Raw genomic sequence first — 16,293 nt, 5'->3', positions numbered from 1 at the left:
GGATAACACCTGTTACGGTAAGTAACTGTGCTTTATCCCAGGACAAGCAGGCAGCTATTCTTGACTGATGGGTGACCTCTAAGCTAACAAAAAGAGGGATGGAGGGAAGGTTGGCCATTAAGAAAACAAATTTTGTAATACAGATTGGCCGAAGTGACCATCCCTTCTGGAGAATGCATCCAGACAATAATGAGATGTAAAAGTGTGAACTGAGGACCAAGTAGCAGCTTTGCAGATTTCCTCAATAGGAGTGGAACGGAGGAAAGCTACAGATGCTGCCATTGCTCTGACTCGATGGGCCGTGACAGAACCTTCCAGTGTCAGTCCGGTCTGAGCATAACAGAAAGAAATGCACGCTGCTAGCCAATTAGACAACGTGCGTTTAGAAACAGGACGTCCCAATTTGTTCGGATCAAAGGACAGAAAAAGTTGGGGAACTGATCTGTGGGGTTTCGTACGCTGCAGATAGTAAGCAAGAGCCCTTTTACAATCCAAAGTATGCAGAGCTTGTTCCCCAGAATGAGAATGAGGTTTTGTAGAAAATACCGGTAGGACAATGGATTGGTTGAGATGAAATTCCGAGACAACCTTGGGGAGAAACTTTGGATGTGTACGCAGAACCACCTTGTCATGATGAAAGACCGTAAAAGGTGGATCTGCAACCAGTGCATGAAGCTCACTGACTCTCCTGGCAGAGGTAAGAGCAATAAGGAAAAGTACCTTCCAAGTGAGAAATTTGAAAGGAGAAGTAGCTAAAGGTTCAAATGGAGGCTTCATTAAAGCTGAAAGAACCACATTGAGATCCCAGATAACCGGAGGGGCTTTAAGAGGTGGTTTCACATTGAAAAGCCCACGCATGAACCTGGATACCAGGGGATGAGCTGAAAGAAGTTTTCCATGGACTGGCTCATGAAAAGCTGCAATGGCACTGAGGTGGACCCTGATGGAAGAGGACTTCAGGCCAGAATCAGACAAAGAAAGAAGATAATCCAACAACGTCTCCACCGCTAGGGAAGTGGGATCAAGATGATGAAGAAGACACCAGGAAGAAAACCTCGTCCACTTTTGATGGTAACATTGTAGAGTGGCTGGTTTCCTGGAGGCATCCAGAATGGAACGAACGGGCTGAGATAAAAGAGTATCAGTCGAGTTCAGCCCGAGAGATACCAAGCCATCAGGTGTAGAGACTGGAGGTTGGGATGCAGAAGGGTTCCCTGCTGTTGCGTAAGCAGCGAAGGAAACAGAGGAAGAAGAAAAGGTTCCCTGGAACTGAGTTGAAGTAGAAGGGAGAACCAATGTTGCCTGGGCCACCTCGGAGCAATCAGAATCATGGTGGCTCGTTCCCTCTTGAGCTTGAACAAGGTTCTCAACATGAGAGGCAGAGGAGGGAAGGCGTACAGGAACAGATTCGACCAGTCGAGGAGAAAAGCATCTGCGGTTAGACGGTGTGGAGAGTAAAGTCTGGAGCAGAATAGGGGCAGCTGATGATTGTGAGGAGCTGCAAAGAGGTCTATCTGAGGAGTGCCCCATTGAGTGAAGATAGAGTGCAGAGTTACGGGATCGAGTGTCCACTCGTGAGGTTGGAGAATTCTGCTTAGTTTGTCTGCTAAGGAATTCTGTTTCCCTTGAATGTATATAGCTTTCAGGAAGAGATGATGATCTATGGCCCAAGTCCAGATCTTCTGGGCTTCCTGGCATAAAAGGCGAGAGCCTGTCCCACCCTGTTTGTTGATGTAGTACATCGCAACCTGATTGTCTGTGCACAACAGAAGGACCTGAGGAAAGAGAAGGTGTTGGAAGGCCTTGAGGGCGTAAAACATCGCTCTGAGTTCCAGGAAATTGATTTGATGTTTCCTCTCCTGGGCTGACCAAAGACCTTGCGTCTGGAACTCGTTCAAGTGAGCTCCCCATGCATACAGGGAGGCGTCGGTGGTGATGACTAGTTGATGAGGAGGCTGATGGAACAGAAGACCTCTGGATAGATTTGAGGATACCAACCACCATTGCAGAGACTGACGAAGAGATGATGTCACAGATATGTGTCGTGAGCAAGGGTCCGACACTTGGGACCACTGAGTCGCAAGGGTCCATTGAGGAGTGCGCAGGTGAAGACGGGCATGAGGTGTGACATGAACTGTGGATGCCATGTGTCCCAAGAGCACCATCATTTGCCTTGCTGAGATGGACGGCAGAGGAAGTACCTGATGACATAGAGACTGAAGGGTCTGAAGACGATTGGATGGCAGGAAAGCTCTCATGAGGAGTGTATCCAGGATCGCTCCAATGAATTGAAGTCTCTGAGTGGGAATGATATGGGATTTGGGTAGATTGATCTCGAATCCCAGAAGTTGTAGAAACTGGATGGTTTGGTTGGTGGCCAGAAGGACCGCTTGGGCAGAAGTGTCTTTGATCAACCAATCGTCCAGGTAAGGAAATACATGCAGGTGGTGAGAGCGTAGAAAAGCCGCCACCACAATGAGACATTTGGTGAATACCCTTGGAGATGAGGCAAGACCGAAGGGCAGCACCTTGTACTGGTAATGACAATGATTGATCATGAATCGGAGATATGGTCTTGAGGTTACATTGATCGGTATGTGAGTGTAAGCCTCTTTGAGATCGAGGGAGCATAGCCAGTCGTTTTGATTTAGAAGGGGATAAAGGATGGCTAAAGAAAGCATCTTGAATTTTTCTTTTACCAGATGAATGTTGAGATCGCGAAGATCCAGGATGGGTCTGAGATCTCCTGTCTTTTTGGGAACTAGAAAGTAGCGGGAGTAGAATCCCTGCCCCTTTTGATCTAGAGGAACTTCCTCTATAGCGTTCAGAAGGAGGAGGGATTGGACCTCCTGAATAAGGAGGGCTGATTGAGGACTGTTCAAAGCAGACTCTTTTGGCAGGCTTTGAGGTGGGAGAGTCTGAAAGTTGAGAGAGTAGCCGTGGCGGATGATGTTGAGGACCCATTGGTCCGAAGAGATTACTTCCCACCGGCTGAGGAACAGAGAAAGTCGACCTCCTATTGGTTGAGGCAGGAGAGCAGGAATAGGGATACTGGCTATACTGCGGAGAATGAAGTCAAAAGGGCTGTGACTTTTGCTGAGGAGGTTGTTTTACAGCTTGTTGCTGTTGCTGTTGTCTGGGAGGCTGACGTTGCTGTTGTCTCTGACGCCTAGGTTGTTGAGCAGTGGTAGGCAATGGACGGGCTGTGAAACGGCGTTGATAGGCCGATTGCTGCCTGTATGGTCTTGGCGGAGGAGGCTTCTTTTTATTTTTGAGCAGGGTATCCCAGCGCGTCTCATGAGCAGAGAGCTTTTGTGTGGTTGAGTCCATGGAATCCCCAAAGAGCTCATCCCCTAGACATGGGGCATTGGCTAACCGATCTTGATGGTTAACATCAAGCTCGGATACCAGAAGCCAGGCCAAACGACGCATAGCTACTGACATTGCTGTCGCTCTGGATGTAAGTTCAAAAGTGTCATATATGGATCTCACCATAAACTTACGCAATTGGAGAAGAGACGACAAGCATGTGTGAAAAGCGGAATGCTTTCGTGAAGGAAGATATTTCTCGAAAGAAGCCATGGTGGTAAGGAGATGCTTTAAATAAAAAGAAAAATGAAAAGCATAATTACTAGCCCTATTAGCTAACATAGCATTTTGGTAGAGCCTCTTACCAAATTTATCCATGGCCCTTCCTTCTCTGCCAGGAGGGACAGATGCATATACACTGGCTCCTGAAGTCTTTTTAAGGGTGGATTCGACAAATAAGGATTCATGTGGTAGTTGAGGTTTGTCGAACCCAGGAATGGGAATTACTTTATATAGAGAATCCAGTTTACGTGGGGCCCCTGGGACAGTTAAAGGAGTCTCTAAATTCTTATAGAAAGTTTCCCTTAGGATGTCATGAAGGGGAAGTTTCAAAAATTCCTTTGGAGGCTGATCAAAATCAAGGGCATCCAAAAAAGCTTTAGACTTTTTGGATTCAGCCTCCAAAGGAATGGACAAGGACTCACACATCTCTTTCAAAAAACTAGAGAAAGAGGAAGTGGCCTGTTTGGAGGATGGGTCAGGGACAGCCGAATCCTCCTCCTCTGAGGAACATTCTCCTTCAGAAAGAAAGGGTTCCTCTGAGTCTCCCCACAGATCAGGGTCCCTTACATGGGAAGAATGGTCCCGAGACTCAGGTGTCGACGTTTGCATGTGTCGGGTTTTGCGTATCGACTTACCCGACCTCATCGATACCGTGTCCGGAGAAGTTATCGGACGCACCGGTGCCGAAGTCTGCACCGATTGATGGTGAGCTCTCGGCTCCGGTGCAAGGACTGGCATCGATACCGATGAGGTTAGGTGAAGCGGTACCGAAACAGTGGAAGCGGTTAAAACGGGTTCCACAATCGGTACCGATACAGGTTGTTCAACAACCGGTACCGATGGCTCGGTGCGAACTGGCACCGGAAGGTTCGGTGTCATGATGGCAGGAAGGAGTCGTTCTAATTGTTCCTTCAGCTGCACCTGAAGGATGGCCGTAATGCGGTCATCGAGGGATGGCACCGGTACCGCTTTTTTCTTCTGCGGTACCTGCGGTGCCGCTCGACGCCCCGGAGATGAGGAGCCCGATGTCGAGGGACTCACCTCTATAGGGGCGGAGCGCTTCCGCTGGCGTCGAACCGGCGGCAGGATTGGGCTCACTGCACTCGAGGCCGGAAGACGTTCCAGCGGGGAAGGCTTCTTAGCCGGCTTACCTGACTGTTGGGATGCCGGTGTGGAATCACGCGGCGTCGAAGACGAGGGTGCCGACTGAATCGGTGCCGAAGCCGGAGTCGAAGGAACGGGGTCGGACATCTCGGCACCGAACAACAATCGCTGTTGAATTAAGCGATTTTTTAAAGTTCGTTTTTTCAAAGTAGCACAGCGGGTGCAAGAGGAGGCCTGATGCTCAGGACCCAAACACTGTAAACACCAGTTGTGTGGGTCCGTGAGAGATATAGGCCTAGCACACCGCTGGCACTTTTTAAAACCCGGTTGAGGGGGCATGAAAGGAAAAACGGCTTCCGCCAAATCGAAGGCCGAGGCTTCGATGGTGGCAGAAGGCCCCGCCGGGGAAACCCGAAATTGAAGAAAAAATTGAAAGAATTTTTTTTTTTTAAACAAAATAAAAGAAAGAAAAAAGGCAAATTAGCCAAACGTTTACGCGAGCGGGAAGGCAAGTATGAAAAAATTTTCAACAGCCGTTGAAAACGCGTCTTCTTAGCTCCGCGGAAACTAAGAAACTGAGGGACCGCGCGCCTCTGTCGGGCGGGAAGGCACTCGCGCGTGCGCGGTGCGGCCGAGCTAGAACTTTCTAAAAAGTTCTTAGAGTGCAATCACTCTAAAATTGTCCGTACCGGGGCTCCGTCGGTGCCGTCACCCATCAGTCAAGAATAGCTGCCTGCTTGTCCTGGGATAATAAGGAGTTTGTGTGAAAACTGAATTGAAATTTACCAATTAGCAGTGCAGCATTTACAGCAAATCAGAAGTGATTTTTTGCAGCCAATCAGCATTAAACTTCACTACATGGTGGGAAGTATAAATTTCTGGGATTCCTGCAACTGGTATCATTCAAACTGATTGACCAACATCATGAATAACAATGAAGTTCAAATTTAAGTTCTTGTCGGAGGAAAACCAGGTTCAAATAGTGGTTCTTGGTGAAGAGGGTATTCCAGCAGGCAGACTGCACAAAGGATGGGATGCAATCAAAGTACAGTGATCAGGGTGCTTCAGAAGAAGAAGGAGACAGGAGGAACACAAGAACACTGTCTTAAGGTAGACAGTGTTCAGGTTGACCAAGAAAGACAAGTTACAGACAAGATTGAGTGTCGAGACACACATCTCTTGGCAATAGGAGGTGGATATCACCTCCGTTGCTGAGAGAGTGGCAGGACAAGTGCTCAACCATGGTTAGTACAAGCACAGTAAGATGTAGGTTCCTGGAATTTGGTTTGAGAGGTTATAAAGCTATAGACTATGCAGCAAAGAAAGCGAAGAATGGCATGGGCTGTGCAATACGGTAAGTGGACAAAGGAAATGTCGAAGGTGGTGTTATTTTGTGATGAGAGCACTTTCTGCATCTTGGGTGATCAGTGCAGAACGTATGTGCACAGATATCCAGGAGAATTCAAGCATGAATGCCTTAACCTGTCAGTTAAGCATCCTACAAAGATGTGGGGATGTATGGCGGCAAGTGGTGTTGGTCGGCTTTCATATTGTAGAGAGCATGGTGAATATGATGAATGCAGTGAAGTACATTGAAATCCCGCAGAAACCCATGTTGCCTTCTTTCAAGATGATAATGCACCATGCCATCGAACAAAAACTGTACTCAAATGGATGAGAAAGAAGGGAGTGAAGACAATTGATTGGCCTGCTCAGTCACCAGATCTCAATCCAGTTGAGAACCTGTGGCACAAGCTGTCATTGGAAATATAAAAAAAAAATAACAAATAACAACGAAGCTTGGAACAGGATTATCACCTGCGAGCATCTGGTGAAGCTGGTCCACTCTATGCCCGAAAGGTGTCAGCTTGTCTGCAAGAGCAAAGGCTGGCCAAGCAGTAGACAGGATAAACAACCCTGTTCAGTGCTAACTATAGAAATAAAAGTAAAGCTAATAGTAATATAATAGAATCTGCTACTACAATTTAATATCATACAGCTATATGAGCACAATACATTATCATTGCCAATGTTCAACAACATTTCTCTGGACTGAAAATTTATTTAAAGGCACATCTTTATCAAATATACATATACAGTTAACTAAACATATGATAGTAGAATGGAAAATTAAATAAGATAATACATAACAAATGGTTATATAGCTTAAAATGCATCAAACAAGTCAAGTGATGCAGGACTTTTGCACACCACTGTATGCAGGTACTTTCTCTGTTCCTAATGGGTTCACAATAACAAGGGTTCAGGATTACAAGGAACAGCACTGGGAACTGAATCCAGTTCCCTAAGTTTGTAGCCCACTGCACTAACCATTAAGTTACTCTTCCACTCCCTTGTTCAAATAGAGAGGAGGGGCCTGCAGGGCTGGGAAGGGAAATGCATAGAAGCAACACTTCCTTAGGATGTAAAGGTAGGAAGAGAGGGCATGATGGCACCGTCATTCCCTCAGCTCCTTCCAAGCTTTAACTCTTTGCTAAATGGAGATGTTTTTGTCAGGTATAGCATGCTCCCCCTCCTGCAGGGTCAGCCTCATATTACCTTTCTTTATTTTCTGGCCAGGCGCAAAGGAACTTCCATTCGTAGTGGCCGTAGTCAGTCCCAGAGCTGGCATTTGTAATTTAGGGGATGAGAGCATACTAGGTGTCCCGCTGGGGGAGTAGGTGAAGAGTGCACCTCCAAAGCCTTGCCTGCGCCCCTCTCTCCTGTTGCTATCTATGGCGACCTGCAGCTCATTAGGATTGCTCAGCCCTCTCTTCTCACATTCAAAGGGGTATAAGTACTTCATGTATCTGTCAAGCAAAGAAAAGGCAGTTCTGTTAGTCTCACCCATATATTCTTGGACCTTGTCCATATGAAGGAATTCTGTGCTGCTCATCTCAGCTCTATTTCCAGGTCATAGTCCAGGCTCTCCTATATCTGAGAATGCACAGAGCCAAATGGAAAGATATCTTTGTATGCTGCATGGCTTTATGCTTATTTCTCAAAGAAAACAGGAGATACCTCTTTCCTGAATCGTGGAAGACAAGAAAACAAACCAAGAAGGTCTGGATCCGGCACTGGATTCTTTGTACCAAACCGTGGGAAAATAAGCATAAAGAAAACAAATCAAGAACATGACTGGTTGGTGCTCATCTCCTTTATTAGATAATATTTTTATTTATTTAAAAAAAATGTCTATACCATTTAAAACTAAATGGTTTACGTAATTTACATGCATAATTTTAAAACAAAAACAAGTTACAATAAACATACAAACAACCCTCAGAAATCTTGTCTAAAAAATAATTCCATAGCTTGCATAGTAAAGGCATCTAATATGACACAGACTCGACACAATCGTGTTTCGGCCCAAAAGGGCCTGCCTCAGGAGTCTGATTATTTGAACTGAGAAGAGAGAATTACTTGATGGTGCACAGTCTTGTGAAAATTTTCTTCTACTACTATTACTAATTATTTCTATAGCGCTAACAGACGCAAGCAGCACTGTACAGAGTCACAAAAAGTAAGAAAACAGTCCCTGCTCGAAAGAGTTTACAATCTAAACAAGCAAGACAGACAAACAGGATGTCATGGATACAATTACGGGGAATGGTTAATCAGCTGGCTGGGTTGGAGGGCAGAGGAGCAGGGTTAAGGTTTGAAAGCTATATCAAAAAGGTGGGTTTTCTTTAAAAAGACTTGTTATTTGCCTGATTGCAAAGGGATGATGATATTGACAACAGTTGTTCAAGAGTGCTTTTGCCAGCTTTATGACCCACAGAAAGTATTGTAGGCAGAGCTGCAAAAACCTTAGAAAATTAAACAAAGCTAGATCATATCGAGTCAGTGTCATATTATCTAATAAAGGAGATCGAGTACCAATCAGTCACCTTCTTGGTTTGTTTTCTTTATGCTTATTTACCCATGGTTTGGTACCAAGAATCCAGTGCCAGATCCGACAATGTAAGCAGAGAAACAGTATGATATAGTCATTGTCCAATCCTATTACTGCAAACTATTAGTGACCAGGGCTGGGTAGAAAGAAAGCTACATCAGATAGTTAACAGCCTGAAGTGGCCATGTTTATTCCTCGTTATAAGATAACTTATACTTACCTGCCCCTGTCATTAAAATACCTACAGGGCTTTATTTCTAAATGCCTTTTTCGCATTCCAGGGCTAAGTTTATAAACAGAACACCTAATTAAAGTTCTAGATGGGGCTTAAGGGACTTAATAAAATGAGATTTTATTTTTAAATAACAAACATAAAAGATGGCTCAAAGTGTGAAAATTGGAAAAAAACACATATATGATATTCACGTTGTATACTATCAATGCTATTAATTTGCACTTAGTCAAGGGAGAAAAAGCCTCAGTAACCTCACTGGAGGACTTAATTTATATATGCAGTTTCAATGAAAAAACAGTATAACAGCACTTAGCTAAGTTTTTCATCGAAACTGAGGGTGCATATAATAGAAAATAACAAAGGGAGGTTTTTTTTTTTGCCAATGAACGAGATTGTACCCAAATTTATGGAAGTGACTTTTACAATCGTCTCCTCCCTCTCTCTCCATTATTTTATTTTTTTTATCTCGATGTATTTTTTTACTACCACTTGTTCCTTCCTTCTCATCATGTTAGTCCCCCAGGGTCTTATATTCCCCTTCTTTTTGTAAATTTTAATTGCTTGTACTATATTTTTGTTTTAATGCTTTTTATTGATTGTAAGCCATCTAAAAACTTTTTTTTGATAGCCGGTATATCAAATAAACTTGGAAACTTGGTTACTGAGGCTTTTTCTCCCTTGACTAAGTGCAAATTAATAGCATTGATACTATACAAAGTATCATCTCATTGTATTAATACAACAAACTCAATGATCCTCAGTAGTGCCTGATGCTCTCGCATAACATTGCACCTACTTTGAAGATGTAAATGTGCATACACACATTTTATAAAACACCTGCATACGTTGCAATTCTACCCCAGCTCAGCCCAAATTATATTTCCAGGAACACCTAGGTGCAAAAGTTATATAAAAGCAGATGCAATCTTGCAATGCATGCATATCTGTGCACTACTGCTTAACAGCCAGTTTCTACATAAAAAACATTATTTACATGCAGAAATACACTTTATCCCCTATGGGCCTTTACCAAATAAGAGTTAGGTGTATTTTGCCCAAGCAACAGATGGAACCTCCTCAATAGGCACCATCTGACTGTCCATATATGTGGGCACTAAGAAACATACCTCATATAGCCCTATCATCCTAATGAGACACGCTCTCGTGTTCTTTTCCACACCAGGTCCTCAGACATGCATAAGTTTACAACCGGAGGAAGCATTTTGTCACATTGCTAAATGTGCACCTTCTAACTTGTCCCAAACAACTTAAGAATGCTGAGCTACTTCTTACCCCAGCCCCACCAATCACAAAGCAATTCCTAGATTACATGCAATTAAGAGCTGAAAGAACCTTTCCTTCTAGAAGGAACCATGCTCCATTCTTCATGAGGCCCTCAAAGAGAAGATGCTAGAAGAAATGTACACCTAATGCCATACAGAATATGGTCCCGATAAAGTTATGAGATGGGCTTTATTACATCTGACCAAGCAGAAAGTGAAAACTCTGCACCAGAGACCAAGGCACCTATTGAGTATGAAAACTAAGGACAGAGGTACATTAATAAACATGAAGACCCAGTGGGCACCGAGCTTCTGCTGGGAGAACTGGAGGTAACAGCTCTGTATTGCAGCTATGCAGGCAGATATGTGCTTCTGTTGTATTCTTGTTGCCTGATGTGTAACTGTAATACAAATTTGATTAAAAATAAAAATATAAGCCTGACGGGTAAAATGCTGCACTGGTGGCTGGAGGCACCTACTGAGTGCGAAGAGTAAATGCTGCACTGGTGATTGAGGTAGGCAAGTTGAGTCCTTTTGTGATTTCCCTCCAGAGTTTCTTGTTTATCACTTCCACCAGACCACCCTTCTCAGTGACCAGTACATACAGCATATACAGGTCCAACACCTGCTTAGCCATGATGGGAATCCGATTTACTGGGGTCCCTGTGGAGAGAAGAGAAAAATAAATAAAAACCTCTACTAATCACTTCTATAGCGATACTAGACATACGAAGCACTGTACATGAAAACACAGAAAAGCCAGTCCCTGGCTCAAACGAGCTTACAATCTAGTCACAACAGACAAACTGGACAAGAAGGTGCATCAATACGCAGTGCTCCGTTGGGGGAATTACAGAGGGAATGGTAAGATAGATATTAGTGCTAGAAGGTGGGTTGGAGTTTGGAACCAAAAGTATTTCCAAAAAAGTCAGTTTTGAGCCTGGATTTGAATACTGCCAGAGATGGAGCCTGATGTTATCGAGTCAGGCAGTTTGCTCCAAGTATATGGTGCAGCAAGGTAGAAGGGATAGAGTCTGGAGTTGACTGTAGAAAAGAATGGTACAGATGAGAGATACTTATCCAATGAGTGGAGTGCCTGGGGGTTGTGTGGGGAGAGAGGAGAGATACTGAGGAGCTGCAGAGTGAATACGCTTGTAGGTCAGTAAGAGAAGTCTTAACTGTATGCGCAAAAGGATACAGAACCAATGAAGTGACTTGAGGAGAGGGGTAATGTGGACAAGACTGAGCTCCTTATCTTTACACCTAAACCTGTCTCTCCTTTTCACCTGTTCTCTATTTTTGGGAACACCCCCTCCCCCTCATCCTCCCTGTTTTGTTGGTTCACAACCTTGGGGCAATCTTTCTCATCTCTCTCTTTCTCTTCACATATCCAACACACTGCCAAAACCCGTTGTTTCTTTCTCTACAATATTGCTAAAATCACTCTTCATTTCTGAGTGCACTGCCAAGACCCTCATTACTTCTCGCCTAGACTAAAGCAGCCTGCTTCTCATTGGCCTTCTGCTAAACCATCTCCCATTCAAACAGCTTAGAACTTTGTTGCACACCTCATATTCCGTCAATGACGCCATGCCCACATTTTGCACAAGTCACAAGTCGGGTTTGTGAAAGGTCGGTCAATCGCTTGGAATATAGGCAAATTATTGCTCTCTTTGGAATTGCGGGCTTCCTAGAACCAACAGTCCATTTTGGTGAGTTTTGATGCGGAAAAGGCTTTTGACCGGGTACGGTGGGATTTTTTATTTGCTACGTTGGAGGAGTATGGCTTTGGTGGTTTTTGTTGTTTCAGCAGGTGGTTTTTGTTGTTTCAGCAGTGCGAGCACTCTATGCGTTGACACAGGCTTGTATATTGGTTAATGGTTTGGAGTCCGGTCTTTTTCCCATCTTTTGTGGGACGAGACAGGGCTGTCCGATGTCGCCACTCCTCTTTGAATTGACTCTTGACCCCTTGATTCGGGATGTGTATGCGATGCCTACGGTGGCGGGGTTTCAGGTAGGGACTCATCAGTTTAAGCTGGCGGCTTACGCTGATGATTTATTGGTGCATCTTGTGGACCCTGAACGTTCATTGCCAGTCTTATTGGACCTTTTGAGAGAATATAGGGATTACGCTGGCTTGCGGCTTAATTTGTCTAAGTCTGAAGCGTTGGCCTCATCAATGGATATTCAGGAGGGGTGGGGGACTCAGTTTCCTTTACGGTGGGCTAAGGGGTCCTTCCATTATCTAGGGGTGTGGATAGCTATGGATGTCAGTGGGTTGTATAAATTGAATATCCCTCGTTTACTGCAGACTATGCGTAGCTGGCTGGAGAGTTGGCACTCGTTGCCTCTGTCTTTGTCTGGGAGGATTCAGTTGCTTTGGATGATGATTTTGCCGAGATGGCTTTATTTGTTTCAGACTCTCCCCGTACGTCTTCTTCGGCGGGATCTGTGTCGAGTGCAAGGCTTGTTTTCTAAGTTGTATTTGGGCACGCAAGAAAGCTAAGTTGTCGCTTGTGTGTTTGCAGGGGGGTTGGGAGGAGTGGGGGAATTAGGCTTGCCTGATCTACAACGTTATAATTATGCTTGCCTATTGAAGCACTTAGGGGATTGGCTGTTGGGGTCTTTTAAGTTTACCCTGGTGCAGATGGAGAAGGCTTATTACGCTCCGGCTCTTCTTTTTTTATTGTTACATTTGCAGCGTGGACAGCTCCCTGTTCGTTTGAGTACCAGCTTGTTGGTGAGATCCCTGCGGGAGGCATGGATCTGGTTGGTGTACCATTTGGATGGCGATCCGGTGGTCACTAACCAGATCCCGCTGTGCGGGCATTCTCCTTTTTCTCCGGGGAATGATAATGTGGCTTTTGTTGTTTGGGAACAGGAGGGGATTTGGAAGTTGGAGCATGTCATGACGCCAGAGGATGACTTGATAGGATATGATGCGTTGCTGAGCCAGGTGGGAGATAAATGGGGAAATAGATTTGCTTATCATCAGTTGAAGCATTTTTGGGCAACTTTAGATCATGACTGATTGGGCACACATATGGGCTCTAGATTGCGGCATTTCTTTGACATGGAGTCTGGGGAGGAACTTTCGGTCTCCCTGATCTCTCACCGTTTGGCATGAGTGGAGCCCTGTAAAGAGTTGGGTAGTTATCGGAGGGGTTGGGAGACTGATTTGCACATACCTTTGCAGGCTTGGAACATTTTGGATCAACTTAGGGGAGTTCTCTTATTGACCCAAAGTGTGGTCTTGCAGGAGTGCTATTATAGGATTCTCTAACGTGCATATTTAACACTATGATGTGCCCTAAATATGGGACGGGGGAAGGGACTTTTGGGCATATGATGTGGGGGGTGTAGCCTTATTCAGTTTTATTGGCGAGAGGTCCTGCATTACATGTGTAGTGTGCTCCATCTTGCTCTGGCTGGTTCCCCTGAACAATTGGTGTTAGATCTTCCTGGGGCCTTTGGGATGTTGGGAGGAGCGCGCCGACTTTTGTGTCGGAAGCTCAGTCTGGTGGCTGGAAGGGCATTTTGAAATGCTGGACTTTTGCAGTGCCTCCTGGGTTTTGGCAATGGCGTGTGGATGTGCATCAATTGGCCTGTTGGGAAGCCAGAGATGCGACGGGGTCTCATAAAAAGAGGCAGCATTTTTAAAAAATTTGGGACCCGTATATTCAGCAGTTGCATCACAAGGGTCGAAGTCTTCTTTTGAATGTTTTGGGTGAGGTGTGAGGAGGGAAGGGGGTAGTCTGGATGGTGGGCTTTGGGGAGGGTATAGATCTATTTCCCAGTTATGTGGGGTGGTATGCAGGAGGGGGAGTTGGATCTTTGCTTGTTTGTGGGATGGGGGTTGGAGGGGTCTGTAGTTCTTGTGGAATGGGGAGTAGGGTGGTCTAGGGGGGAGGGGGAGTTGGTCTTGGGTCTGCTCTTCTCGAGTGTGGGAATTATCAGAGTACAGATTCCCGGTTTGTTTTGGCCTGGTGGTTGCGCAGGTCCAGGGCTAGTCCCTCTATTTTGTTGGAAGTGGGAGTTCGGAGGGGGGGGGAGGATTGGGGTACTTGGTTTGTGTTGTCATTTGCATATGTTTTGTTTTGCAAAATTTCAATAAAAATGTTTCAACACTAATAAGATCCACTTCTGGTTTTGCATTTTGTATATCAAATTGAACATAAATATATAGCGGTAAGTAGATGGGTGGGGATAAGATTAGAGGAACAGGTGTTGAGTTTGGATGAGGAAAGAAAATGTGCAGTTTCCTCCTCAGTAATTTCAGGAAAGGAAGATAAGGTGGCAAAGAACGAGGGGATTGGTAGAATGGGCTGTGGGGGAGGTGATTTTGTTGAGAACTCAAAGTGAACCCACAGTCTGGGGGGAGAGTGATGGAGGGATTAGAGGTGGGAGGACCTTAAGTAAGCAGTTCAGTGTGGCAAAGTGGTGGTGAGGTTTGGAGCTGACAGTCAGTCAGGTGGGTATAGTAATCTTGTTTGGCAAGTGAGAGAGCAGATTGGAAGGTCAGGAGAAATTTGAAATGAATGAAGTCAGGATGAGTACAGGATTTGTGCCACAGCCATTCAGCGGACCTAGCACAGGAATGTAGGTAGCATATTTTAGAGTTTGAGTTTAGCTAGGGCTGGGATTTGGGGCGCCTTCTCTGTGGAAATACTTTGAACATGGCCCTAATGCAGCCATTTGCATGCAACTGAGACAATGCATACAAATCTCTATCATGCATATTAATTGTGGGTATTCTGAAATTCTGATGGGACTAGGTGTGCCCTGAAGACTAGGTTAGGAATGGCTGTCCTAATAAGATATTAAGGCTCCCTACAGTGGGGCCAGTCTCTAAGTGCTGCAGGGACAGAACACAGGCCCACTATAATGAGAAAGAAAAAGATCTTGTGTCCTTTAGAACAGTGTTCTTCAACCACCGGTCCATGGACCGGTGCCGGTCCTCAGGGCCGGCTTGTGCATCGGGCCCCAGACAGTGCTCTTCAGCCGATGGTCCACGGTGCGATTGATGCGGCGTTGTCTTCGGGTTGGCTCTTTCTTCTTCAGTGCTGCAGTGCACAAAGCCATGGGCAGAGGATCCTTCGTGTGTCCTACGCCTGAACCGGAAGCCTTCTCTCTGTTGTTACAACATCAGAGGGAAGGCTTACAGATGAAGCGCGGGACGCGCGAGGAGCCGCTGCCCACGGCTTTGTGCACTGCAGCACTGAGGAAGAGGGAGCTGGCCCGAAGACAACACCGGGGGGCAGGCCAGAAGGCAAGGCACAGCATGGAGGGAGGGAAACAACAACAGTAAGGGGAATGATTTTATTTTTTAATTTAGTGATTGATTTACATCTGCTGTCTGTTCCGGAAGAAATGCATTTGTTTTTTCCCTTTTGGGGTTGTACTGCATGCAGAGTTTTGCACCTTAGGATTTGTTTGTATATATTAGTACTTTTAGTTTTTGGTCCTGTATTTGCATGGGGTTATCTGTGTTCTGGTAGGAATGAATATTGAGAAGCATACAGTGCGCTTTGTGTAGTTTAATTTTGTAGTTTACCATTATGTGTTGTTAATACGATTATATTGTGTGTGTGTATATATGAAAAATGAATGGAAAAAATAGTGTTACAATTAGTACTATTATGAGGGCGGGGTCTGACTCATGACTTAGCCCAGTGTTCTTCAACTGCCGGTCCGCAGACCGGTGCCAGTCCATAAAATAATTATTTCATTTCCGCCGGTCCATAGGTGTCAAAAGGTTGAAGAACATTGCTTTAGAATACTAGTTCAATCCACCATCCTATCCACCTTAGATTATTGCAATATCACATATCTAGGGTCAACCAAGAAAACACTGCAAAGACTTCACCTGGTTCAAAATGCTGCTGTACGTTTGATCTTTGGAGTTTGGACTGAAAAAGTTTGACCATATAAGCCCTTTTTACATGCAGCTCCATTGGCTCCCTTTTGAAGCTAGAGTCATTTTTAAATTCAGCTGCTTTTGTTATAAAGCACTCTTTGGATTACTACCATCATACTTATCCTCCCAATTAAATTTATTTGCATCAAGCAAGAACACAAGAAACTCGGGCATGTTCATGCACCCTACTCTGAAAACCTGACGTTTTAATAGTTTTTTAGACAAAATTCTAGCCTTTCAAGTGGGGAGAATGAACTCTTGGATGTGT

The 16,293-nt window shown here is 44.9% G+C and overlaps 1 protein-coding gene across 5 annotated transcripts in view; it reads right to left on the bottom strand.

Moving 5' to 3' along the window:
- ARID3A (AT-rich interaction domain 3A) overlaps positions 1 to 16,293 on the bottom strand; it is a 143,052-nt gene that overhangs the window by 43,115 nt on the left and 83,644 nt on the right. For all 5 annotated transcript variants that reach the window (XR_004540306.1, XM_033954283.1, XM_033954280.1 and 2 more), the window contains exons 5-6: positions 10,588 to 10,771; positions 7,255 to 7,505 (exon numbers count right to left, since the gene is read on the bottom strand). Coding sequence is in view for 4 of the 5 variants with exons in the window: in XM_033954283.1 (XP_033810174.1) it covers positions 7,255 to 7,505; positions 10,588 to 10,771 (435 nt within the window). In the remaining variant the exon portion in view is untranslated. The remainder of the gene's footprint in view (positions 1 to 7,254; positions 7,506 to 10,587; positions 10,772 to 16,293) is intronic.

Source organism: Geotrypetes seraphini, chromosome 8 (genome assembly GCF_902459505.1).
Source record: "Geotrypetes seraphini chromosome 8, aGeoSer1.1, whole genome shotgun sequence".
NCBI classification, from domain to species: Eukaryota; Metazoa; Chordata; class Amphibia; order Gymnophiona; family Dermophiidae; genus Geotrypetes; species Geotrypetes seraphini.
The sequence above is the reverse complement of the archived record's forward strand: the minus strand, read 5'-3'. Positions and strand labels throughout refer to the sequence as shown.